The 25,277-nt window shown below is 23.6% G+C and overlaps 7 protein-coding genes across 7 annotated transcripts; 4 read left to right on the top strand and 3 right to left on the bottom strand. All coding sequences in view use genetic code 6, as the record gives it.

Annotated features, from left to right (window-relative positions):
- Positions 1–672: 672 nt before the first annotated feature.
- On the top strand, positions 673–2,256 carry TTHERM_00449130 (sperm-tail PG-rich repeat protein; the record flags this gene model as incomplete). Its single annotated transcript, XM_001013313.3, has 3 exons — positions 673–747; positions 850–1,496; positions 1,683–2,256. The coding sequence occupies 3 exons, from the start codon at positions 673–675 to the stop codon at positions 2,254–2,256; spliced, it is 1,296 nt and encodes a 431-aa protein (XP_001013313.3).
- Positions 2,257–3,235: 979 nt separating this feature from the next.
- On the top strand, positions 3,236–6,849 carry TTHERM_00449120 (piwi domain protein; the record flags this gene model as incomplete). Its single annotated transcript, XM_001013312.2, has 4 exons — positions 3,236–3,445; positions 3,612–3,947; positions 4,450–5,505; positions 5,761–6,849. The coding sequence occupies 4 exons, from the start codon at positions 3,236–3,238 to the stop codon at positions 6,847–6,849; spliced, it is 2,691 nt and encodes an 896-aa protein (XP_001013312.2).
- Positions 6,850–8,290: 1,441 nt separating this feature from the next.
- Positions 8,291–9,115, bottom strand: TTHERM_00449110 (aromatic ring-opening dioxygenase catalytic subunit LigB; the record flags this gene model as incomplete). Its single annotated transcript, XM_001013311.1, has 1 exon — positions 8,291–9,115. One exon carries the CDS (start codon positions 9,113–9,115, stop codon positions 8,291–8,293), a length of 825 nt encoding a protein of 274 aa, XP_001013311.1.
- Positions 9,116–10,588: 1,473 nt separating this feature from the next.
- On the bottom strand, positions 10,589–15,968 carry TTHERM_00449100 (hypothetical protein; the record flags this gene model as incomplete). The annotated part of the gene is made up of 3 exons (XM_001013310.3): positions 10,589–11,211; positions 11,271–13,055; positions 13,157–15,968. 3 exons carry the CDS (start codon positions 15,966–15,968, stop codon positions 10,589–10,591), a joined length of 5,220 nt encoding a protein of 1,739 aa, XP_001013310.2.
- A 1,627-nt stretch (positions 15,969–17,595) lies between these two features.
- TTHERM_00449090 (EAP30/Vps36 family protein) lies at positions 17,596–18,768 on the top strand (the record flags this gene model as incomplete). The annotated part of the gene is made up of 7 exons (XM_001013309.3): positions 17,596–17,640; positions 17,727–17,777; positions 17,848–17,986; positions 18,051–18,106; positions 18,170–18,279; positions 18,374–18,506; positions 18,565–18,768. 7 exons carry the CDS (start codon positions 17,596–17,598, stop codon positions 18,766–18,768), a joined length of 738 nt encoding a protein of 245 aa, XP_001013309.2.
- A 568-nt stretch (positions 18,769–19,336) lies between these two features.
- Positions 19,337–21,273, bottom strand: TTHERM_00449080 (hypothetical protein; the record flags this gene model as incomplete). The annotated part of the gene is made up of 8 exons (XM_001013308.2): positions 19,337–19,667; positions 19,741–19,887; positions 19,945–20,162; positions 20,243–20,401; positions 20,468–20,618; positions 20,825–20,977; positions 21,038–21,143; positions 21,207–21,273. The coding sequence occupies 8 exons, from the start codon at positions 21,271–21,273 to the stop codon at positions 19,337–19,339; spliced, it is 1,332 nt and encodes a 443-aa protein (XP_001013308.2).
- Positions 21,274–22,406: 1,133 nt separating this feature from the next.
- On the top strand, positions 22,407–24,836 carry TTHERM_00449070 (hypothetical protein; the record flags this gene model as incomplete). The annotated part of the gene is made up of 1 exon (XM_001013307.1): positions 22,407–24,836. The coding sequence occupies one exon, from the start codon at positions 22,407–22,409 to the stop codon at positions 24,834–24,836; it is 2,430 nt and encodes an 809-aa protein (XP_001013307.1).
- Between the last annotated feature and the right edge of the window lie 441 nt (positions 24,837–25,277).

The following is a 25,277-nucleotide window of genomic DNA, read 5'->3' as shown; positions in this document are numbered from 1 at the left end:
ATTTTTCAATATATATATATATAAATAAATAAATGTATATGTGTATAATATTCTCTGAAATATATTGTGAAAATTTATAAATTTTTGCCTCAATTAAATTACATTCATAAATATTTGAATAAAAAATTTAGAGTAATTTAGTTTTTTTTTTTACAATAATAGTTAATTTTACTATAATATTGTTAACTGATTAAAATAATCTAATAAGATGTATGATTCTAAAATAACTACATAAAATAAATTTTTTTTAATTAACATATGCTTTTTATGTTAGATCAATTAATCAACAAATTGCTGCTTGTACTTCTTTAATTTTAATATTGATTTATTTCATTTAAAATAAATACAAAATGAATGATATGATAATTTTATTTATGTAAAAATTCATTTGAAGTAGATCTATCTTTCTTTTTATGATTTAAAAAATGTCTTTAAAAGTATTTTTACTTGTGTCCTTCCTAACAAATTTTTTGTTAAAAGTGAGTGACTAATTTTTTAATAGTTTGAAAAGTAATAAAATAATAAATAATTACTCTTTTTGCATTTAGAGGATTTATTTGATTGAAAATTATGTAGATTGATTGATCTATTGATTAATTAATTGGTTGTTTTAATAAAATCAGAAACTACTACTAAAATTTAATTCGATATATATTCAACAAATTATTTAAAATGAAGTTTTCTCAATCAATTAAGAAAAGCTCATTTGAGGAACCGAGAAATTACTACCCAAACCCATAATATTATGTATGAATTTGAGCATTTAAATACTCAATCTCTATAAATAAATGAATGAATTAATTAATAATTTATAAATTTAATTCAATTACTTTTTAAATAAACTATTAGCAAAATAAATCATTAATCCAACCAAAAGAATTCAAAGTTTCCTTCAGTTAAGCACCTCGATTTGATTCAAGAAGCAACGATGCCAGTCCAACATCTTAGCTTTCAGGCAGTTCACCCAAGCATACAGATTTAAATATTTAAGATTTAGTTCAAGTATACTAAAGTAATAAAAAAGGAGTGTTTAAAAGCACATTTAAAAATATAAAAAATGCAATTGAACTTTCTCCTGATTATGGCATTGGTTTATTCTAACTAATGGAAAAATATAACAATGAAATAAAAAATCAAAACGTATCTCCAGGTCCTGCTCAGTACAATCCTTCTTTTTAGAGTGTAAAAAAAAGGATTTAGTCCCAGTTAATATAACCTGTTAATAAATTAAACAAAGAGTCTTCATAAGAAAGACTTTAAAATCAATAGTAAGTTTAAATTGTAGTAGAAAATAAAATACCTAAGATTGGGTTGCTTCCTAAAATAGAGACAGAAAGGTTAAGAACTTTAAAAGCAGATCCTTCAAGATAGTTGCTGAGATAAGGAACTTTAAAGAAAGGAAAAATATCAAGAAATATATTCGATTAAGCTAAAACTGATGAATTTGATCCTTCACCTGAAAACTCAAGCATAGAATTATTTGTACTTCGTTAAAAGTAAAAAAATAAAAGCTTAATTCAACAAAAGCATCTAATTTTAGTTGTTGCTTAAATTAAATAAATATTCATACTATTTATTACAGCTTTCATTTTTTGAGTTTAATTCATTTATTTTAAATTTTAGACATGAATTTTATTAATTTGAAAGTTTAATTTTAAAAATAATATTTGATTTTAATAAAGACTTTTAGGTACTTCTGAGGTACCTCCTCCAGGCCACTACTATGACTCTGATAAATTTAGCACCTTTTAGCTGAAAAAAACATCTTCAGTAAATGTTCACTTTGATTCCACAGAAGAAAGACGAATGACTTTTGGAAACACACTAAATACTCAAGAAAATGATGAAGAGGTTGAATAAAATGATAACGATTAGAAAAGTTAACAAAATAAGTTAAAAACATATCATGATTCAAGCAGTAATTAGGATAGTTTACATAGATAGCAGAGTATTCCAACAGTTTAATCTTCAACTATCACTTAAAATAAATCAAAATCATTCAATTTTAATTCAAGTTAAAGATTTAAAACATAATTCAATAACTCTTAAAAATCTTCCTTTGGTACTTCTGACCGTTGCTCCTTCTTTGACACCTATAAAAACTAAACTCCAGGACCTGGAACATATACTTAAGATTTTAATATGATTAATTAAAAATAAGCAGAAAATTAGAAAAAAAAGCATAATTTATATTTCTAGTCCTCATTTGGAAGTGGTTGTGTCAGATTTTTGACATAAAAATATTTACAAGCATGACCAATCTACAAATTTTGAATAAAATAAATTTTTTTCAAATTAAAATATTTATGTTTTTCATAATCTATCTAGATAAGTCTAATTAATTATATTATTTTTAAAAATATTTTTATATTAATAAATATCTAAAGTCTTTATGACTAAATTCATTCATTAATATTTTAATTTTGAACAATAATTGAAGATTTCAATTATTTTGTTAAAGTCAGTCTTAGAGTGCTTAATTACTATTTGCATATTATGTAAGTATAAATTTTATTTTTAGTTTTTAAATTTAGAAATACTTATCCACAAGAAATGCTTGTATTTTCTTATTTTATTAAAACTGGAAAGTCCTATTAATTATTTGAGTATAACAAAAATAAGATAAAGTTAATTGATCTAAACAGCGCCAAATTAATAATAACAAAAATAATAATTAATAATTTTTTGATTTGTAAATATTCAGAATTCTTTCAAAAAATAACAAATATTTTTTAATTTTTTATCATTATTATTCAAATAAAAACATTAAAATATAAATTTTGATGAGTATTTTGGTTGTCAATTTTGTTTTAACATTTTTTTAAGAAAAATATCAATATCATTTTTATAAAAAAATTACTTTTTTTTATCTAGACTAATTTTAATATAGTCCTTTAAACAAAATTCATGCATGACAAAGAGAAAAAAAGCTAAAAAAAAATAATAAAGTTGAAAATAAGAATCAAATTAGAGACTGAGTTAATTTATTTAATTTAGATTCCATATCAGAATTTAAAGAGAAAACAAGAAAATTTTATAAAATAAATTGTGCTATGGCAGTTATTTTTAAAATAGGGCTTACTAATTTAATTTTCGTAATTTATTTTGTTTACAAACATTATTTATTCTTAATTTCTTCATTATATGAAAAATAATGAATGAATGAATTATGAAATTTTGAAGATCGATCTATCGATCCTAAAAACTCTAAAAAAATTTTAGATATGTTGCAAATATGTAATAAATAGAAACTAAAATATATCCGTTAACATTAGAAAGATATAAGAATTGGCAAGTAAATAAATAAATTAATTAATATTTATTATAAAATAAAAATCTTTGTTAATAATAATTAATAGAAAAACAGCGAAAAAATTAAATGGATCAAGGAAGTTTAAGAGGTGAAAGTGAACAAGGATCTTCGAGCCAGCAGAAGGAACAGAAAGTAATTGAATTTATATGCAATAAAGAATAGTATAATTAAGCTATTGATGGATGACAGTCAATTTTTTGATGAGAAATAGATCCACTTCTTATCATACTATTATATCATTATTATATAATTGGCAATATTAATATGTAAAAAACCAATATTTTCTTAAAATAATAAGCTTTAATTAGCAAGAAGACCCAAGTTAGATTACAATTAGCAGTCTAAGTCACTTATGCTCCTCACAAATTATTTAAAATTAGAATTAAATAAAAGTATTGAGGAAATCTACTTACTAAGAGTGGATTTTTATCCTAGAATTGAAGCTGATAATAGAGTTTTGAGAGATAAATTATTGAGTGTCAGCAGAGCTTAGTTAAAGGAATGTTTGGGAGGGCATTATTTAATTAATGCTCAATAGATCTTTTCTGTCGAAAAGCCTAATTTTAATAAAGAAACATCAATCTCAATAACTTTTCAGAAAACTGATTACCAAGTTAACTTGAAAATCACAAAGGTATTTACCAAATAACCATGCAATATTTTAGAATAAAATTGATTTTTCCCAGATTGTCTTACAAATAAAATTTAAAGAAGCAGAAATTCCATAAAATGCAGAGTTAGATTTATAAATAACTTAAATATGAGACAAACACAGTCAGTCTCATAATTATGTGAAATAATTTTTTTATAAATAGTTTAGATTTTACTATTAGATTAGATCAAATGTGTGTGATACGTGGGGATTAAACTTTATTATAAACTACCAGCCTTCTTCAAAGCAAATAGTTTTTAATTATTTAATTTGTTAGTTGATTGTAAAAATACTAAAATTTAGTTAGAAAAAAATAAAGAAATCAATATTTAAAGCAGATTTTATTTTTACGAAATAAAGATAAAAAGGAATAAATAATAAAATAAATAAATTTAGCTATCAAAGTTAATTAAATCTGAATTACTAAAAATTTTTATTAAAATTAAATTTAATTTAAAAATTTTTACTACTATAAAAAATTTAGGTATTTAGATTAGAGGATTTGAACAATGAAAATTAAAGAAAAAGCTAATTCCCTCTCCTTTTCTTTAATGTCATGGTAAAGAATATACTCAAAGGATTAAATTTCTTTGAATTTGGAAAGAATACAAAATATTTTGAACCCTCAGCTGAGTATCATTCAAAAATAGAAGGTACTAATTTAATAGTTTACAAGGGATGGAATACTCCTTTTGAAAATTGTAGTGACGGCCTACTTATGAAGCTGGATATTTAACATAAAGTTGCCAGAAGAGAAAATGCTTTGAATTACATAAATTTAATTTATAAAAACAATAATGATGCATCTAAAGAGTAAAAGCGTAAGTTAGTTTGTGAAAAGTTGCAAGGACAAACTGTAATGGCTAATTATGGCAACTTTAAGCAATTTAAAGTTCATGATGTAATTTTTGATAAAAATTGCAAAGAATTAAAAGTATCAGATCCTATTTTAGATCCTAATTCCAAAGAATCATAGCTACCAATAGAACCACCTACTCTGCAATAACCTAATCCTGATTCAGATTTAACAATTTATGACTACTACTATAAAAAATATGGTCTTAAAATTAAATATGATAAATAACCTCTTCTTTTAGTTTATGAAAAGAAACTTAAGAGATTCCTCTATTTCGTTCCTGAATTATGCTTACTCACAGGTATACCAGATGAGCTCAATGATTATTAAAAGAGAGAATTGATTACCTGTACCAAACAAAAACCATAAGAATTATACAATATGGTGACATAATTTATAGATAAAATAGTGAATGTCAATACCACAGAAGGTTAGCTAAATACATAATCTATATCTGAGCAGCTAGGTATCAACTTCAGCAACCATCCTCATGTTATCTAAGCCAAACAAATTGCATATCCTACCATCACATTTGGTGGTCCTAAAAAGGATGCCCCACGCTAAACAATCGAAGATAACAGCGCTTCTCAATTTAGTATGAAATACCCTGTTTATAGCTCAGGCAATCAGCTCTCCATAGCTCTACTTCACTTTAAAGATTTCAACACAATGGATCTTTTTTAAGTAAAATTTATTAATTAAAGTTAAGCTTTCAATAAACAAATAGCTTTTTTATTTATATGATTGAATTTTTTAATTAATTAATTAAAATGGAATTGATTGGCTAGTGTAAACAAACTAGATAAATAAATATAATATTTTCCTTTAATTTTTTACCAATTAATTCTTTTGTCTCAAAATTAAATAAAAAATTATATTTTGGCGTCTTATTTTTTCTTAATTAAATCTTACTAAAATCTTTTATTTTAAAAATGAAAGAATTGGATTAAAATTTAGAAGGAGCTAAGAATTGAAGTTAAAAAACCACAAGAATTCAATTTAGGTGATTTCAATAATAAGGCTATGTAAGAAATTGAGCATGTCATCCGTAGAGAAATCAAGAAAGAAAAATTTGACATCGTTGCTATAGTTGCTCCTAATAAATTCTCTACAGTTCAAAATTATAGTAAAATAAAAAAGTTGTGCACAATCACATAACAAATAAAATCCTAATACATTCGTTAGCAATCTCTAGACTCAAAGCAGTCTTACAATGTCTGCTCAGCAATTCTAAGTTAAATGGCTGCAAAATGCGGAACTACTTTGTGGGTGGTAAATCCTCCTAATGGTATACCAGACAACACAATGATTATTGGAACAAGTGTATAAAAGGTATTTATTAATGGACAACCTCAATTTGTTATTGGCTTTGTAGCTTCTCAAGATAAAAATGTTAGTCGTTTCTATAGTCGTGCCACATTTTAAAAGTTAAATAAAGATAATATTGAAAAAATCAGCACTTTTATTGTTGACGCCATTAAGTAGTACTTTGTTTAAAATAAATTTGTACCTGAAAATATCATTTATTTGCGTGAAAACATTGCTGATTAAGGCATTCAAAAATACTTGAGTACAGAAATAAAAGAAGTGCTTAAGTCATTTACAGTACTTTCCCCTTAGTATAAACCAAAGCTCTGTGTAGTTTTGTTAGAATGTCGTCATGGTGTTCGTGTATTGCATTAGCTAGGAGAAGGACCTAATAAAGAACTTGTAAATCCTCCTCCAGGCACTATCATTGATTCTTCTATTACCAGCAAGTATCATTATGATTTCTATATGATATCCTAAAACGTAAAACAAGGAACTGCTACCCCAGTCCACTATAAAGTAATCTATGACACAACTGAATTCCCAGAAGGGAGATTGTAAGAGTTGCTATACAGTTAATGCTTCAATTACGTTAACTGGAGTGGTAGTATAAAATATCCTGCCCAAATTTAATATGCAAAGAAACTAGCAAAAATGGTCGGAACTTTTATTTAAGAAGAAGTATCAGAAAAGCTTTTCAATTCAAGATTTTATATTTGAATCATGATTATTTAGATAAATGCACTTTAAAATTAAATAAATAAAACTACTCTTTAAACAACTCAAAAAAAAAGATAAAATTTACTTAATAATCTAATTAAAAAACATCCTAATATCTAAGACTTCACAAAATTAATTAATTAATTAAAAAACTGTATTTCTAATTAAAATTAGAATTCTTTATGTATTTATGTATGTATTCATGTATTGTTTGTAATAACTATTTTTGGAAAAAATTTTTTAATTTTATCTTAATCATTAAAATGTGGACTTCCATTTATTTTTATTAAAAAGACACTCATATTTGTTAAAATTATTCAAATGTTAAGAAATTAAATAAAAACTAATGTTTTTTGGTTGGGATGGGTTGGTTACCTTGGACTGTTTAAATTTACTATGGGACTGTAAGATCGGCTATTTATTTATGGCTATCTATTACTATAATCATTTTTAAGTGAAAAAGGATTTTTATTAGAAAATCAATGAAATCTAAATTTAAAAAAATTAATTGTAATAAAAAACAGTGATCTAAATATAAAGTTATTGCCTTAAAAATTAATTAAATTTCCATAAATTGATATTAAATATTTTTGAAAAAAAAAATAAATGATTATATAAATTAATTATTTAGGTGAATTAGAAGAAGTAATTATTTATTTTTTTATTAATATTCTTTAAATTTATTTTTTTAATAAAAAAGTTTTTAATTTCTTCAATCTATTATCATTAGTTATCCATATTAATCTAGAGTATATTTAAATTATAAATATTACCATATTCCCTCAATAAGACCCACCGACCGGTCAACCGAGGTAGGGTGAAAATGGGAGATATTTAAGTATTAAATGGCTGGGCTAGTAAAAAAAGAGTTGGATTTAAGTATAGAAGTAATACGGTATTATTAATATTTTTTTAAATTTATTTATTAAATAATTCCTCTGATAGAAATTTTCATCTCTATTCATTTTAAGAAATTAAAAATTTTTGAAAGAAAAATTTTTTCTGAATAATTTTTATTAATAATGAGTTAAATTATCATTCATTAATTATGATAAATTATGAGCTCCAATTAAAGAATATACAGGATGTTATACAGTTTAATGTTTGGATCTACCTTTATTTTTATGTCTGTACACTATATTTTTCAAAATGATGTTTAATAAGCTAAACTAGATAAAAAATAATGGTATTCTACTTTTCCTTCAAATGATTACGTTAAAAGTAATTAATAATGGTTGGTAATAAAATCAAAAAACAAATTAAGAATCAATGTTATGAATTAGAAAGACTGAACTTAAGACTTATTTAAAGTCGAATTAAATTTAAAATAAGACTTTTATAATTATGAATACAAAAAAAAGAACATTTAGTTTTTTTGGTTTTGAACTATATCAAAATTATTTGAAAACAAAATTGATTTATATATTTAATTATTTATAATTCATTAGAATGAATAGCAGGAGCACATTGACTCAAAATTTTTTTCTAAATTGATATATTGTGCTGGATAAGGAGAAGTGCCTGCAGCAACTAGTATTGGTATAAAATGATCGTCACTGCTTTATACATAGTTGTATATTTTAAGTTATTTTAATTTAAGGAGATCTTCCACTCTTTTCTTTTCATCTTTGTTTGTAAGAACATTAAGCAGTATTTATTCCCATTCTCTTGACCATGAAGGATAATTAGGATGACTCATATATGTAAAAGAATGAGTAGTAGAACCACTGCAAACTATCATAGTTTCTTCATCTCTATATTATTCTAGTATTTTTCCAATTTAGAAATGTAAAGATGAATCCATTCCTGAGTGGAGACTAACTTAAACTATTTATGGAGCGTATTTTGAATTAGAATTAAATGCTTTTTATTATTCATCAAGGCTATATAATGTATATAATGCACCCCATGCTCCATGATCTATATTTCCTTAATCTGTCATTTTTGTAGGTATTTTGTTTTAGATCATACTTTGATAAATCTTTTTGGCTAACTCAATATTTGTATCCATATTAAAATTGTACTTATAAAGCCATTTGCTTGGATGATCATGTTCAATTTTTGGTTTTGGATTAAAATTTATTGTGAGAGATTATTCCTCCCAATGAGCAGATACAATAATTACAGTCTTTACCCTTTTCTAGATATTATTATTTTATGAAAACGCTTGCATACTTTTATAAACAGTGGAATTAGGGCTCAAAGTATATCCTACTAAGCCATGAGAGACAAATACTGTTGGTATTCTGTTACTTTAAGATGACATTTATTTATTTAATCAATCTATTTTTAAAATGAAATTTCGATCTTTATTTTTTAATAAAAATGTTTATTTTTGTAAATTTTATATATTATCTAACCATGAGCATCCATCCACTTTTAAAATGAAAAATTAGACAGTTTTCTATTTTTAATTTATTCTGCTATAATTCTAAGAACAATTTTTAACTTATTCAAATAGAAAAAATAAGAAATGTAAATGTAAATTTCAATTTAATATTAACTTTATTTACTCTAAAAAATTAATTTTTCGTGTAACTATTATTTATTTATTATTGATACTTTCTGCCAAATTTATATAAAAAATAAACAGATAAATTAAAGACTAAAATCTGATTAATTATATTTAATATCTATAAATAAATGCTCATCAATTCTATTAAATTTTATATTTTTATTTCTATGTCAAATTTAATATTTTTTTGTTTGTTTGTTTGTGATATTAAAATAATTTCAACAAAATAAAATATTACATTATTTATATTTTATTTACATTTAAAAATATTATATTTTTAAACTACATTTACAAAAAAAAAAAAATCCTTCACATTTTCTAAAGATTGATTATAAACAAACCTTTAATTTAAGTGGAAATTTATTAAATAATTTTACAACTTTTTTTGAATATTAAATCATTTTAACATCTAAAAGGTAAGTAGAAAAATTAAAAAATAAAAATCCTTGAAAAGTTTAACTTTTTAATAATATTAATCAGCATTTAATTTAGAATGTTCAATAGGACACTACAAGCTCACATCAAAACAAACATATTTCAAAATAATATAAATCCTCACTAACTAAGACCTATTTTTATCGAAAAATAATTTTTTTATTTTAAGAGATTAAAAAGGCTAAAATTAATTAAAAATTTAACAGAAAAATCATAAACTTTCTTTATTATGTTCATCTATATAATATTTTTAATGAATTCATGAAAAATAATTCTTATTTAATATCTATTTAATAATAATTTATAAACACATAATTAATTAATTCTTAAATTTTTATTGAGTGTTCACAAGCATAATTCTTAAATTTGTATTATTACTCAAAAATATTTTTTTTTAATTTAGTTAAAAATTTAAAGTGATTATTTTACTTAAATTTTTGTTTACAAAAACAGTTAAAATACATACATATTTAAGAATTTTAATTTTATTATTTTGAATATTTACTAATTATAGGCAATTTATATATATAAATAGATGAAATTAAATTAATTTTATACAATTGATTGTTTGTTGATCTTCTATTAGTGAGAAGGTTTTAATTAATTAATTTGATTATATTAATTATTTTAAATATTTATTTATTATCTTTTATATGTGAAAATGTTTAGTTAATTTATCTAATTGTTTATGTTAGTTCATATTGAAAATTTTAATGTATTTTATAAATAAATAAATGAATAAAGGCTAACATTTCATCTAATCTAATAGTTCTTTTGAAATACATTTCATCAAAAAGGATTATTAAAAGTGTCATCTGTGAGTTGTTTTACTAATCTACTGTTTTGTATTATTTTTAGCCTCGAAGATTGTAAATAGTTGAATGGATCAAAATCTTCATATTATTATTTTTCAATGTCTTTTTATTCTTACTCCCTTTCTATATCTTTGATTATTTACTTTTAGTAAATTAATTATTACTATTAAGAGAAGAAATCTTTTAGTTCTTTCTTTTTAGGATAGAATTACTTCTTTTAGAGATAGATTCTGTATAATTAAAATGCTTTCTTCACTTTTAACTTCAGTTTAGTCCAATTACATGTTTGATTAAATATAAGTTGATATTCTAAACAATTTTTTGCAGATTAAATTTTTATTTTTTTTTAAATTCTTAGCTGTTCCTTTTAATATGTAATAAAGTTAACTGATTCTCTGGGATATGTAAATAGTTATTCTTCGTTTATTTCCCTCTTTATCAATTCTTTTTTAAAGTTGCATCCTTTTTTCAAATTATTCTGAGCCAACCTATTTGCTAAGCTATTTTCGTGGCTCATTTCTTCGTCAACTATAATGCTAAGTTCTTTATAGTTAAGACTTGATTTCTTAGCTAGCTGTCTAAGGTTACTTGATTTACCTAATTTAATTACAATAAATAAAAATTACTAAAAATATTTTTTTGGGTTATTAATTTACCATAAAGGTTTACGAGATTGTTTTTTCTGTCTTACAAGTCATAGTCAGCTTGATTAGAAGATCTCTCAAACATTTCTTACAACTCTTTTTCGAATTGCTCTTCCTCATTATAATTCTATTCTACTGCGCTACTAGAAATGTTAGAGAGTGGAGTGTCAGATTAATTTTAACTTTGAAAGTGATCACTAAATACGATTGGTGACAAAAGTTAGCTTTTAGAGTTATTTTTCGATATAGAATTTTTTATGATCTATTCAGTGTTAGCAAAGTAAATACTGTTATTATTAATAGTTTAATTGTATTTAAAATTTTATTTAGTGGTTGAAGGACTAATCATAATAGTTGAGTTGTTCATAATATAGCTCTGCTCCATGTCTATGGAACTACTTTTAAGTGCTGCTTTTCCTTTGCTCTTTTCATAGCTTAGAACATCTTTAATCTTATAAAATGTCATTCCATTCAGCTAAAAGCCTCTTTTCAAATATTTATTTTTAGTAATATCCATACTGGGTGGGATGTATCCTGTATCACAATTTAATTCTTTTGATAATGAGGGTGAGTTATATTTGTTTGAATCATCTCTATCATTTTTTTGGAAAAATTTCAAAATTTTGGTAAAGAAACTATTTTTCTTCTTTTATTTAATTTAGCTTTTATTTGATTCACTTTCTTATGAGCTCTATCTATTGTAAGTCTTTTTATCTAGGGACTAAGTCATTGTCTATTTAGTGTCTAAAATACTTTCGTTCATAAAACTAAATTAGCTTGTACTTTCTTTATTGGTTTAAGGTGATTTGATGAAGTTAATATGTGGTATTACGCTCAGAGATTAGCTTTGGTTTAAAGTTTTTGGAATATTCAAGGTAATATTTTTGCTGGATTATTATTAATTTATTTCAAAGCTGCCTTTTTTGTTGAAAGAATTCTCTTATGGAGAATCATAGTTAAAATTTATTTCATTAATTAAGTTAAAGTTAGGCTTAACTACTCCCAAAGTATCAAACTCTTTCCCCCTCTTTGTAAGGTGCTTTAAGGCCGTTCTTACTTATATTCCTCCTCTTCTTTATAAATTTTTATTATTTACTAAGTTGAGATCTAAATTATGATTTAGCTAATAATCTTAATCAAATGATTTTTTGCCTCTAATAATGCTTGATGCAGCAGAAGAAGAGTTTTCTGTATCAAACGTTCTATTCATTTTACCACTGCTTTATGAAGCTGAGTTAGAATCATTTCTACTTTTTTCAGAATTTTGGTTTTCAGAATCTTTTCTCTCTTACCTACTCTTTTTAAATTTGCTTCTAGGTTTTTTTGTTTATTTGGTTATTTTATTTTAATATTTGATGATGCTCTCAGATAATTACTCTTTATTATTTTTGCTGTCTGCAGTCTAACTTTTCTCTCTTTTGATTGATTTTTCATTTGATTTTTTCTTTTAGGGTGTAAATTTATTTTAAGAAATGTTTGAATTAGAGGACTCTGACGAATCCGAAGACTATGAAGAAGAACTACAAGATTCATCTTCAGAACTTTCTTTTTATTTATTAATATCGTTTTTACTTACAACTTTTTCTTAGCTCATTTAAGGAAGAGTTTCAACCTTGCCATTTTCTTAATTTATTTATGGACTTTCATTTTAATCTTTTTCTTAGCTTATTTAATTAGTTTCATTTTAATTTGAATTTCTGTTTGTTTCTGGTTCTGCATTTTGCTAATCATCTTCACTTTCAACTTTTCTTGATTAAATTTCAACTTGCTCGTTGATTACTAAGCTCTCATGTGTGTCTATAAATTTTTATTTTAAAAATTATTAATTTATTTTAATTAATTAATTTTTTTAAATATCTTTTTTATTTATTAATTAAATTAAAAATATTCTAAAATACTTTGTGAAAATCTTGGGAAAAGCATTTCTAGGTTGTTGGAAGAAGGAGATTATGAAAATCTACCATTTTGATTTGCATTAGGTGCAGAATCAAGACTTGTGTTGCATATTTTCATTTCATTTTTTGGAACAGATTTAGTTGATGATGCGCTACATCTTAAAAAAGTAATAGATTTTTATGTATCCAAAGAATTTTAATTAAATATTCCTAATTTATCTTTTTCTAATGATTTTTGAGAATCAGAAAAATTTTATTAAGCTGATGTGTTTTTTTCTCTTCTTTTTTTCCTATCTAATAATAGAGAGTTGAAAAGTTCGCTATCTTCTCTTTCTTCTTTCACTTCTTACATCAGTGAAACAAAATTTTGAGATTTTTTTTTAATTTATGTTTAAGGAAGGCTTCTCGTCCAATCGGGGTTTAAGTTGTATTTAATTTGCTTTAAGGACTTACTTGAGTGGGGTTGAAGATGATGATTAAATAAATGACTGTGATGATTATAGTGGTGATGCTAATGTACATTAAATTGCTTTAAGCTATGATGACTGATTTAGCTATTAGCGCTAATATCTAGGTCATCTGAATGCGTAATTTGGTTTTGTTCTTCAAAATTTCTTTCAGGTGAATCATCTTCCTCTTCAAAATCTTGCTCATTAATTGAAGTATTGGATTCATATTAGAATGTTTCATTATGATGATTATAGTTACTGCCTCCGCTACTCGATCTACTTTTTTATCTATGAAAACCCTACGAGCTAGTGTTTTCATTAAGTTTTTGTGAAAAATTATTTGTCTATAATTTGGGATTTGGCTCTTCACTTGAGTTGTTATTGTTATAATCTTGATTTTAAAAAGAAGCAGATGCTTCTCCGAAAGTTAAAGATTTTGCACTTAACATTATTCTCTAATTATTAACTTAAAGACGAGGCATACTTCTAGGAGTTACATCTTATTTGACTATATTTTACCTTTACCTGTATAACAGCATCTTTAAATAACTATTGACATAGTCATCTTACTCCTTACAAGCTTGCTTAAGTGATTTTAGATAGTTTGATCCAGAACCAATTAGTTATTTTTCCAAGCTTTTTGTTGTCTTTAATGAATTAGTATTTTTTATGTTAAAATGAGTAGAGGAAGAAACCAGCATAGAGTTGTTGTTTATTGCAATATTTTGATTAGATTTACTGATCTATTAATTATCTTACGAAATGCTTTAATTGATTATCTCATCTTAAAGCATATTATGACTTTTTTCCATAGAATTATCGTTCTAAAAGCTGCACAAAGAAATTTCATTATTTGAATAAGAATTGCCTATCCCTCCGGAGTTATTGTTTAAACTTAATTGGAAAGATTAAAATGGATATGAAATTGAAAACGATCCACTTGAATACGATTGTGTGGATTTAAATCCATCACTAAGCTTCTACGTGAATGTAGATTAAGTTTGGCTATCATTCATATCTAAATCTAATGAAGAAATCTTTTATCTTGGAATGAGATACTGCTGCTACTGTTCTTGCAGATAGCTTGCTGATACTTCATATATTTGTTATAATAACATTTTCTCATTTTGCTATTGTTAATTATTTAAATTTGTTGTGTTTTCATTTTGGTTGCTTTCAATAATAGATTATTCTTCTTTCAATTAATTTAACTTGTTTTTATTCCTTAGATTATTTTCATCAGCTTGTTTTACAATATCAAACAAATAGAATTGAGAATATTTGTGGGTATAAAAAAATATCTCATAACTAACAATTAAGAATTCTTTTTCACTCTCAGTAAAGATAGGTGAGATAGGCGAAATTGGACTGGAAGTCTAGCTATTTAAGGCTGAACTATTCTTTCTCTCGTTTTATATAGCGTTCTAGATGAAAGCAGTATCATAAACTAATAATGATTTCTTTTTGGTTCTAATACCATTATTGAAAAAGTTCTGATTAGGCATTTTTTCATTTGATTTATTTTCCTATTCTATTTTTGGCATATTTATTCTTACTTCACCATCATTTTGATTTTCATTTTATTCTTTTTGCGTTTACCACCTCCCAGTTTGATCTAAACGAAAGCCTGGAGATGAATTCGTTGTAATTTTATCCTTAATTTGTTGTGGACTAAAATTTTCTTGAACATTTGAATTCGAATATTTTTTTTAAGAACTTTTCTTGCTTAACATTAAGTTATTTGGAGATCTAAGTTAAGCATTAGCGTGCAAAGAAGGATTTTAATTATATTTACGATTCTAAAAAGTTTAAGTATCAATATCCTTCAATACTCGCTGCCTCAAACCTTTAATTCCTTATAAAATACGGTAGAGTCTCTAGAGCGCTTTACTTAAATCAAAGTCAATTTTTTCCTACTAAAATCCTATGAGAATATATACCAAAACGCTTCTTTCAATATTTATATAATCTAGCAGATTATTTAAAATTCCCCATACTTTTAAATGATGTGATTCCTCGATACTCTGTTACACAATCTATAAAATTCTTATAAAAAAGCAAAAAATTGGATTCTTTGATACTGCCAATTAATCATATTGTATTATAGAATTCTACTTCAAAAGTTTTTTGAAATCCTCGTCATCATAAAGTTCATAAAAATCAATATTATCAAGATACATTTCATTTTATTGTTTTTAATCTTCAATTTTAAATGAATCTAAATCATTTCTCTCATCTTTAAATCCTTGATTTATACTATTAATATCCTGGTTTTATTGTTTTTGATTATTTTGCTGTACTACCCTATTATTATGTTCTTCTAATAAAGAACTAAATTTCCTTTCGAAATCTTCAAACCATATCATTTTGCAATGAAATTTATTTTAAAGCTGCAGTTATTAAGCCTTTATTTATTGCTTTTGATTACCTCGAGAATTAAAAACTCAGCTATACTTTTACTTGCTATTTTAAATTGAAGTAATAAACCCTTTTTTCTTATATACTTGGAATTAAATTCCTTGATGCTTTTATTGAATTGAATTAAAAGAGGAGCGGATTGAATCGCTCTTTGCCAAAAAGGTGTCTTCTTATCCTCTGTTGGATTCGTAAAGTAGAGTAATTATATGCGTTATGTTGGCAATTAAGAGTAGCCTTTTTAATTTTGAGTATTTAGGGCTACTTTTATCGTCCTAGCTTACTTACTTACTTGCTTTACCTTTTAACTTTTATGATTTAGCTACTTTTGTTTATTTGTATGAATTTATAAAATGTATCAGAAAAGACGAATAGAAATAGAATGATGCACCAAAGACAATTAAATTAATTAGATCACATAAGCAAGCCAAATACATAAATAAATAAATAAACAAATACAAATCAAAATAATTATTTAATTAAGGAATTGACTGATGATAAATATTACTCAATCAATCAATAAATCAATCAATTATATTCTTGAGAAATTAATTTAATTTAATTAGAGTGAGTAAAATTCATAAATAGATATATTTTTGATTCTTATTAACAAACTTTAGATTATATTTTTATCAAATATTTTAAAGCTGAATACTGATTTGTAAGAATTTATTAAGCAACAAAATCACTTATGAATATAATTTAAATCAATTTTCGCTGCATTTACAACTGAATGCTTTATAAAAAGTATATTGGATATTTTTTTCTCAACAATGTCTGATTTGTTTGTTAACCCAAAAGTATATCAAAATTATTTTTGTTAATTTAAAAAATAAAAATAATAAAATAATATTTAAAAATTGATTGATGATTCTCAATCATTTAATTAATTTTCGTCAAATTTTTGAATTATTTAAAATTGAAGTTGCACTTAAAATAAATGATGTCAGAAGGCAACAAATTCTAAAAAACTTTCACCTATTATTAAAAATGTAATGTAAAAAGAGGCAATTAAGATAAATACTTGTTAGTATTTTTAATGCCTAAAATTATTAATCACTCTTTATTTTTATCATAGAAATTTTATCACAAATCATGAGATTTATTTATGCAATTATTTCAAATTATTTTAGCTTTTAAGGCTATTAATTAATTTATGAAGTAAACCAAATCTTTATTTTACATCATCCATTTAGATATTTAATTTACTTTGCATACATTACTCTTATTACTGTAAAACTTTTCCATTTGCTTGACATTATATTTTAAAAATTTTTTAAATTAAAATAAATTCTTAAAAAATTAAAAAAATAATATTTAATTTGCATATCACTTTACCTGATTAAGTTTAAATATCTCATTTGCTATGAATTTATTATCTCTTTTTTTTGTTAACTAGATTGCATCAATAAAAACATTCTTTTTGGAAAACAGACTCTAATCAAATTCATTAGAAATTATATTTATTTTTGATAAAAATCTTGATAATTTTTTGACATCATCATCAATCACACATAAAACATCAAATTTTATTTAGAAAAAAACTTTAAATTAGCATTTACTATTTAACTTATAAAAATGTATGGCGGTAAATAAGCAATGATGAAGTAGCTAGAATAGCAAGTAATGAGCATAAAATATTTTTGTTTCTTTAGAACATTACTTTTAAATTTAGGTTTGACAATTATAATATAATTTGTTTCTAATAGTAAGCTAGATAGCAGATGGGATAGTAGTTAATGCAGCAGAAAATTACAAGAGTAAAAAATATTTATGATTAGTCTTGCAGTCATTAAATAAACTAACTTATTTTATGGATTATTAATTTAGATGAAGGACATTTATAATGTTTTTTAAGAAAATATGCAAAAATACGCTGCATAATATGCTAATGAAATCAATAAAGATCCAAACTTTAGAGACAACTTTAATTAGCTCTGCTAAAATTTAGGCATAGATCCTATGATATGTAGCTTAATATTATTTTCTTAAACTGTTTTTAGCATTATATTCTTACTTTAACAAACAAATAGCATAAAAAACCTTATTTTCAAACCTTGGATTTGGAGATTTCTACAACGAATTAGCAGTAAATTTGATATTGAAAAGTAATAGATAAGCAACAAGTATTATAATTAAATTAATAAAATAGATGAAGATTTTGGATATTACAGCCCGTAAAAGAAATGAGAATGGTGGAATGATGAAATTGATTGACATCATTAATGAATTCGAAAAAAGATATAAAACAAAGATATCCAAGTAAATATAGAAAGCAATCAATCAATATATTTTAATAAACTGCAAAATACTATTTTTAGTAATTTAAAAAAATTAATCCTTTTTTATTTTAAAGGAAAGACATTTAAGAAGCCTTAAAAACAATAACTTGTCTTGGTGGTTGTCAGTTAGTTAACAATGAGTATGTAAGCACTTCTAACTTATCTATGTCAGGGGACTTTAATAGTGTAATTGAAATTGCTGAAAAGGTAATCAATATTTTTATTTGTTAAAATGATTTAATCAATAATTCATTTTATTCCATAGTATGGTCATGTCAGTGAGTAGCTTATGAAAGAATAAAAAGGATGGAATAAAGACAAATTTAAATTAGTAATAGATTAGCTGAGAGGAGAAGGCATGGTTTGGGTAGATAAAAAAACTCAGTCTGGTCTACCTAATTATTATTTCCCCTCCATGCTTAATAGCTTTGTTGATAATTTATAAGAATTCAGTAAATATATTAAATGAATTAAGATTATTATATTTCATACAAATATTATTTATTATTTTCAATTTCATAGTGTTTGTTGTTTTTACTTTGTTTTTCATATAATATTTGTTAAATTTTATTTTTACTTTGATAAGAATAAACTGCTGCAGATATAAAATTAATAGATAGGTATTCATCTTATTTCTTACAAATTAGCCATCCAAAAGCTGAAAGGTTTTATTTAAGATATTTCAAAATAAATCCTAAAAATTCATAAAATAGGTTTAAAAATTTTATTATAAATTCATGAGATAATACAGTTTATAGGTTATGGATTTAATAAATAATTTAGAATATAAAATAAATTTATTGTTTTAGTTAAGAATTATTGATAAATATACACTCAAAAGTTCATTAATTATATTAACAATTTTATTTATATTTTATAAGTACTCAATCTAACTCATCTTATTTACTCTTTTTTAAATTGATATAATTTATCTCTCACTCTTTCTTTTTTACTTTTAAATTAAATATATTTTCTATTACATAATATTTTATATACACTTTATTGATTCAAGCACAGTTAGTCAGTCAGTCAATTAATCAATCAAAGTATTTAGATACTAAATCTTTAGTCTCTTGTGTTGATGGTTGGTAATATGGATCATTATTTAGTTTATTTTTCAATTGAATTGCTTCAGACATGTTTTTTCTTTTTCCAGAAGCTGCAGTTTGAGCCCTAGATTTATTCCAACTATATTAAGTTGTCCTTTAACTTCCTCTACTATTTATGTTTGAAAGTCTTGGGTCATTATTATACATATTATTAGACTTTACAGAATCGACTCCTTTGACTATATCTCTTAATTACTATTCTTATTTTGAACTTTTAACTCTTTCCATCATATAATTATTGTTATTATTGTAAGTAGGACTATTTATTTATTTATTAATTAATTATTAATAAGGATATTTAATATTATTTATTTTAATTTTAATTTAATTACGTAAAATCATTTTTTAAAGACTCATTCATCATTTTTTATGACATATCTAATTTATGTTTTGACGAGCTAATTGTTAATTCTTTAATTGATAATTTGTAAATTTTATCGGTACTTGGCATTAAATCTCTAACTGGTTTAGAACGAATGCTATTGCAATTATTTTAAAAGTTAATTAAATATTATCAAAAATAATTAAATAAATACCTCTAGCTGTGCTAATAAGGAACTTAATGATCAACACTTTTAGTATCAATTAAAGGTTGCTTGTAGAAAGTGAGTTTTTTGGATTTGCTAAATTCCTAAGAATTTTAATCTACTCCCAATACTTTGTGGCTTTTAAAAGTCCTTAAAGATTATGAAATATGCAATTTTTATCCAATAGCATCTTGTTAAACTTGACTAATAAAATCAGGCTTGCCATGCTTTATAAAAATAAAATTTAAAAAATAATTAATCAGATAGTTTATTATAAAAACTATTTCTATTATTGTTTGTAAATTACTTCTTTTGATTTTTCCCTAAATCTGTGAATGTTCTCTCCAACTTTCTCGTATCCATCAACATATTCATTACCTTCATGATTTATTCTTAAAGGAAATTCTTACCAAGGTGGGTTGCTTCTTGGTCCTTAGTAATGGCAAGAAGTAGTATCAAAATTTTTCTTTTTTTACAATAATTTGGAATTAAATTTTTTATCAATAGTTTATTAGTAATTTGTATTATTTACATTTCCCACCCAGTTTTATTTTTGAACAGGTTTCCAGTCAGGGTGATGAATCATTTAAGTGTCTTTCGCTGTATGATCAATTTTATATATATCTCCTTTTTAAACTCTTTCCATGATCCTTTCATTTTCAGTTCTCTTTCCAAGTCCAAGTCTTATTGATTTATTAAATAATAGTTATTAGTAAGTAAGTTAGTTAGTTATTTAGTTAATAATATTCTTTAATTTTCAAATTGGATAACTCAAATATTTATTTTTTGATGAGTTTATTGAATATTTAATGCATTATTGAATCATTAGCGTTGAGCTTTAAATTTAAGATGTATTCATATATTTTGTTTGAAGTATTTATAATCTTACCTAATAGGAGGGCCTTCTTTAGGAATTTGCCTCACTTTTAACCAAAAAGAATGATTTTTATGAGGCAAGTTAGGATTAAACTCATCTTCTTTCAAATGGCCTGACTAAAATTAATTTTATGAATATTTTGCTCTCTATTTTGCAGGCAAGTAGCTAATTTTATAGGATATAATACATTTAATAACTTAGAATGATTTCTATAAATGATATTACTGTTAAAGATAAATATTCCCCTTTTTACTAAGTTCAGCTGATTTAATTCTATCTCTAAACTGATGATTCTCAATATGAAGAAGTGGAATAGATCCTTTTTCCAGGGCTATTAAAGGATAAATAAAAATGTAGAAACAAATCAAATTCTTAAAATAGTAAATAATATTACATTCTAGCAGCTCAGGCTAGAACTGCATTTCCTGGTAAGCTGATTGATATTTAAAATGAGTGTTCATTAAATTTATGTCTTTATTTATAGATCTAATTTTTTTAGCAGTAATTAACTAACAACTTTTGATTAATTAGATTATTAAGATTTTTGATTGATATAAAAATTGAATGAATGAACAAACAAATGATTTCTAATAATCAATATTTCTTTGACATAATTTATTTTATAGGAGCAGTGAATGTTATATTTTTTACATAAATCCTTTAAAAGTCATTCTCATATTCACAATCAAACTATAGTATTTAAAATCGCTTTCTCCATAAATATTTCATTTCATAAACATTTTTTGATTGTTTTTAAAAATTTATTTTAATAAATATAAAAGCTAGTGTAAAAATAATGGATTAAATTATAATACAAATAAATAAAAAGAATGAAAATATTAATTTAATAAAAAAAGTTTAATTTATTTTACAAAATATTAATTGATAGCTAACGAAAAATTCATAATATATAGAATAATTTTATTGTTTGAAAGAAATAAATAACTTTAATATTAAAAAAAAATAACAACAGTTTTTAATTATCTTTTGGATAAAATTATATTAGAATTAATAATTATTTTTCAGGGTTATGAAGTAAGCAACCTTTTTGATTTAATTTAAAGTTAAATTTTCAGGCTTTTAAATAAATTTAATTTAAATGTGAAATATAATTTGGAGTAAAGTTTCTTTATAAATTCTCAATTTTTTGTAAGTAATTCTAATATTTTTCACAAATGATTTATTTTATTTCTAATTTATGATTTCTATTTTTAAATTAATCAGCTAGTTAGTATTAAGTAATTCTAATATTTTTTATATGTGATTTATACTATTTCTATTTTATGATTTTTATTATTTCTATTTTTCAATTTATGAGCTAGTGAAATACTTATTCTTTAAACTAACTAATGGTTATTTCGATTATAATTTTAATAATGATGCATCAAAATAAACCAAGGATTAATTTTTAATCATAAAAACTGGCAGAACAAGTTAAATTACACCTTTGATATATACTTGCTTATAAAAAGTATTATAAAAATTTTTTAATAAAGAAGTCAATAATTAGTAGAGTTTAATCTTTTTTTCTAGCTTTAACTAAAACAAAAAGGAAATCAATTAAGTAATTAATAATCAGCTAATTCACTAAGTAATGATACAAGAAAAGACAGAATTTGATTTAAGCCAGTTAGAAAGCTTCGACATTTGTGACTATTAAAAAAGCATGTCGTCTGCTGATAATTAAGAGGATTAATATGAATTTAAAAAATAAAAGAAAAAGGATTAAAATTAAACCAATCAATAGCACATTACATCTTTTTTTTCTAAAACAAACGGATTTTAGTTTAGTAATTACAGCTATTAAAAGTAATAAAGCAATTTAAATGGTTTTTAGGATGTAGAATGTGTTTCTAAAAAGTAAGTTTTTAAAAAAATGGGCTCTCAAGAGATAGCTCCATAGCGAAGGATTAGTAGAATTTAAGAAAATAATTAAAAAGATAATCTAAAAAGGAATAAAAAAAACTTAATTGAATAAGACAACTTAAATTTTAAAATAGAAGAATTAGGTCCATGGGAATAGGAGAATATAAATAAGCCGTTCTCTAATGATTCTACTTACAACTTATACTCATTACGCTAAAGTAGTATAATAAGTTCAACTAATAATAATAATAATAAAAGCATAGACGGAATCATAGAAAAAGCAAGAGATTTCTCAGCTTAAGCTAATTAAGTTAAATAAAAGGAAACAATTAAGCAAAACCACCAGAGAGACTCTATAAAAGCCAATAAAATAGCTTATGATCTGGATTAGAACGTTGTCCTTGGTGTGAAGTAGCTTAAAATTGACAAATATTAGTATAATTTTGATCTTTATTCTTTTTCTTCTACTAGAAGTTTTATGAAAAAATAAGACGAAGCGCAAACATGTAGAGATAAATCTGCAGAAAATAATAGTGAAATTTTACAAGCCAACTTTAATAATCAATTAAAAAACTGTATTAATAAAGATGAGTAAAATAGTGAGAAATATAACACAAATTTATTAAATAATAATCCTTCTTCATTATAAATGTATGGGAACTGTTAAAAGACTAAAGAAAATACAGAAGATTATTGTCTCAAGAGCAATTTTTATGTTAAGGAGTCTTATGCTTAATATATAAATGATAGACTTAAGTTAAAAAGCACAAAATGTGATCAATCAGAAAAATGTCAAAGTGCTTAAAACAACAGATTTAATGAATTTGCTTAAATTAGCAAACATTTTAATAATTCAATTAACACAAATTAATTAAGCGAAAAAGAGCCAATCAACGTAGAAGATCTGCAATAATTACAAAAATAACTAATGAAGTAATATGATCAGCCTTAAATGGCTAAACAACAATAAAACTTGAAAAGCTTTAAATATAATAATGATCATGAATATTCAAAAAGTTAAATGAACTTTTATTAAAAGCCAAATGTCTAATCATAGACAAAGGAATAATCTGATTAGTAAACGCTTTTCCATTATGAGGAGTTTCCTTCTTATCATTCAATTTTAAAAAAGTTAAAAAACAACAAAATTCATCAGCTATTTCCTAACTAAAATAGCTTATCAAGCGAAAAAATCCATGAAATTGCTAAATTGTTTCTCAAAATAAATTCCTAAAAAAGCTAATAAGATAAATACCAGCCGCTTAATTCGAATTATGAAATTGCCTACAATGATGAGCATAGTAATGCAATTCTCAAGCATAAAAAATCTAAGTATAGCCTACCTTAAAGTTAATAAAATTAGCGCTTTATAAATTAGCAGAAATTTAACTTTTCTGACTATAACAAATAAATGGCAAGTTCACAGTTGAATAGCAGTGCAGACAAAGGAGAGAAAGTTCCTCCACAAATTTAAACTTTCCCATTATTCAAGCGCTCGAAAACATAAATTGGAAATATAAATTTGCAAAGACATAATTAGCAAGTAAAAGAGAAAGAAAGGAAATTGAAAGAAGAAAAAGAAGAATGCAACTTGCATAAATTTATAAAATAAATAGATTCTTCCAGTATTTAGTTTCATGTTGCTGAGGCTCTTCAGTAATAAAATATAAAGATTAAGTAAGATAAGCTAATAAAAGCAAGTAGCGAATTGTAGATGAATCAGAACTTCAGAGTGCAAGGGTTCAAAGGATTTAGCAAAGTTAAATCTAATATTTAATCAGAAAATAAATTAAAAAGCTTGCAAAAACAAAATAATTCTTAAATAATTTATGATTAAGGTAATTATTCTAGTTCTTAAATATTCAACAACAATAAAGATATAACCAATAACTATTTTAATTAGCAGAAGCTAAACTTTACGTAAAATAAAAGCAGTATATCTGTCTTTAACTCAAATTCTACTTATCAAAACTCCAGTCCATCTTCTCACGAGTCCTAGTTTAGTAAGACTTACTCTGGAATAACCCATTTCTTCTAATAACAAAATAAATCCAAATTTCCATCTCAGTATCTTACAAATTACTCACCTCCCTAAGAAAAGTTACAGCAAAATCAAAACAAAGAAACTTTATTCTTCGATTATATAAATATAAAATGAAATTTATTATTTAATTTATGTATTAATTAATTTCTTTACATAAATTTAAAATTCAACTAAATAAAATTCATTTTTTAAAACTTAAATATTTCAATTAATGCTATTTTATTATCGAATATAAAAAATGAATAATTCTTAAAATAATCTTTTTACTTCAATTATTAATATTAATAAATACAAAATTAATAGTGCAATTAAATAAATTTATTAGTTTATCCATTTAAAAGGAAATTTTTAAAGCGTAAATATCTCTTTTAATGTAATTTTATTATCTTTAATAAAATATTTTCTCTCAAGAAACTTTATAATTCTATTCTATTGACATAAAATGAATTATGTTATTTAACTAATTTATCTCATTTTAATATTCAACTAAGTGCTTTTTTAAAACTTAAATAATGCTATTTCATTATTCTTTAAAAGATTAGCTAAATTAATTAT

Source organism: Tetrahymena thermophila (assembly GCF_000189635.1).
Source record: "Tetrahymena thermophila SB210 genomic scaffold scf_8254686, whole genome shotgun sequence".
In the NCBI taxonomy this organism is placed as follows: domain Eukaryota; phylum Ciliophora; class Oligohymenophorea; order Hymenostomatida; family Tetrahymenidae; genus Tetrahymena; species Tetrahymena thermophila.
This window is presented reverse-complemented; position numbering and strand designations above follow the sequence as displayed.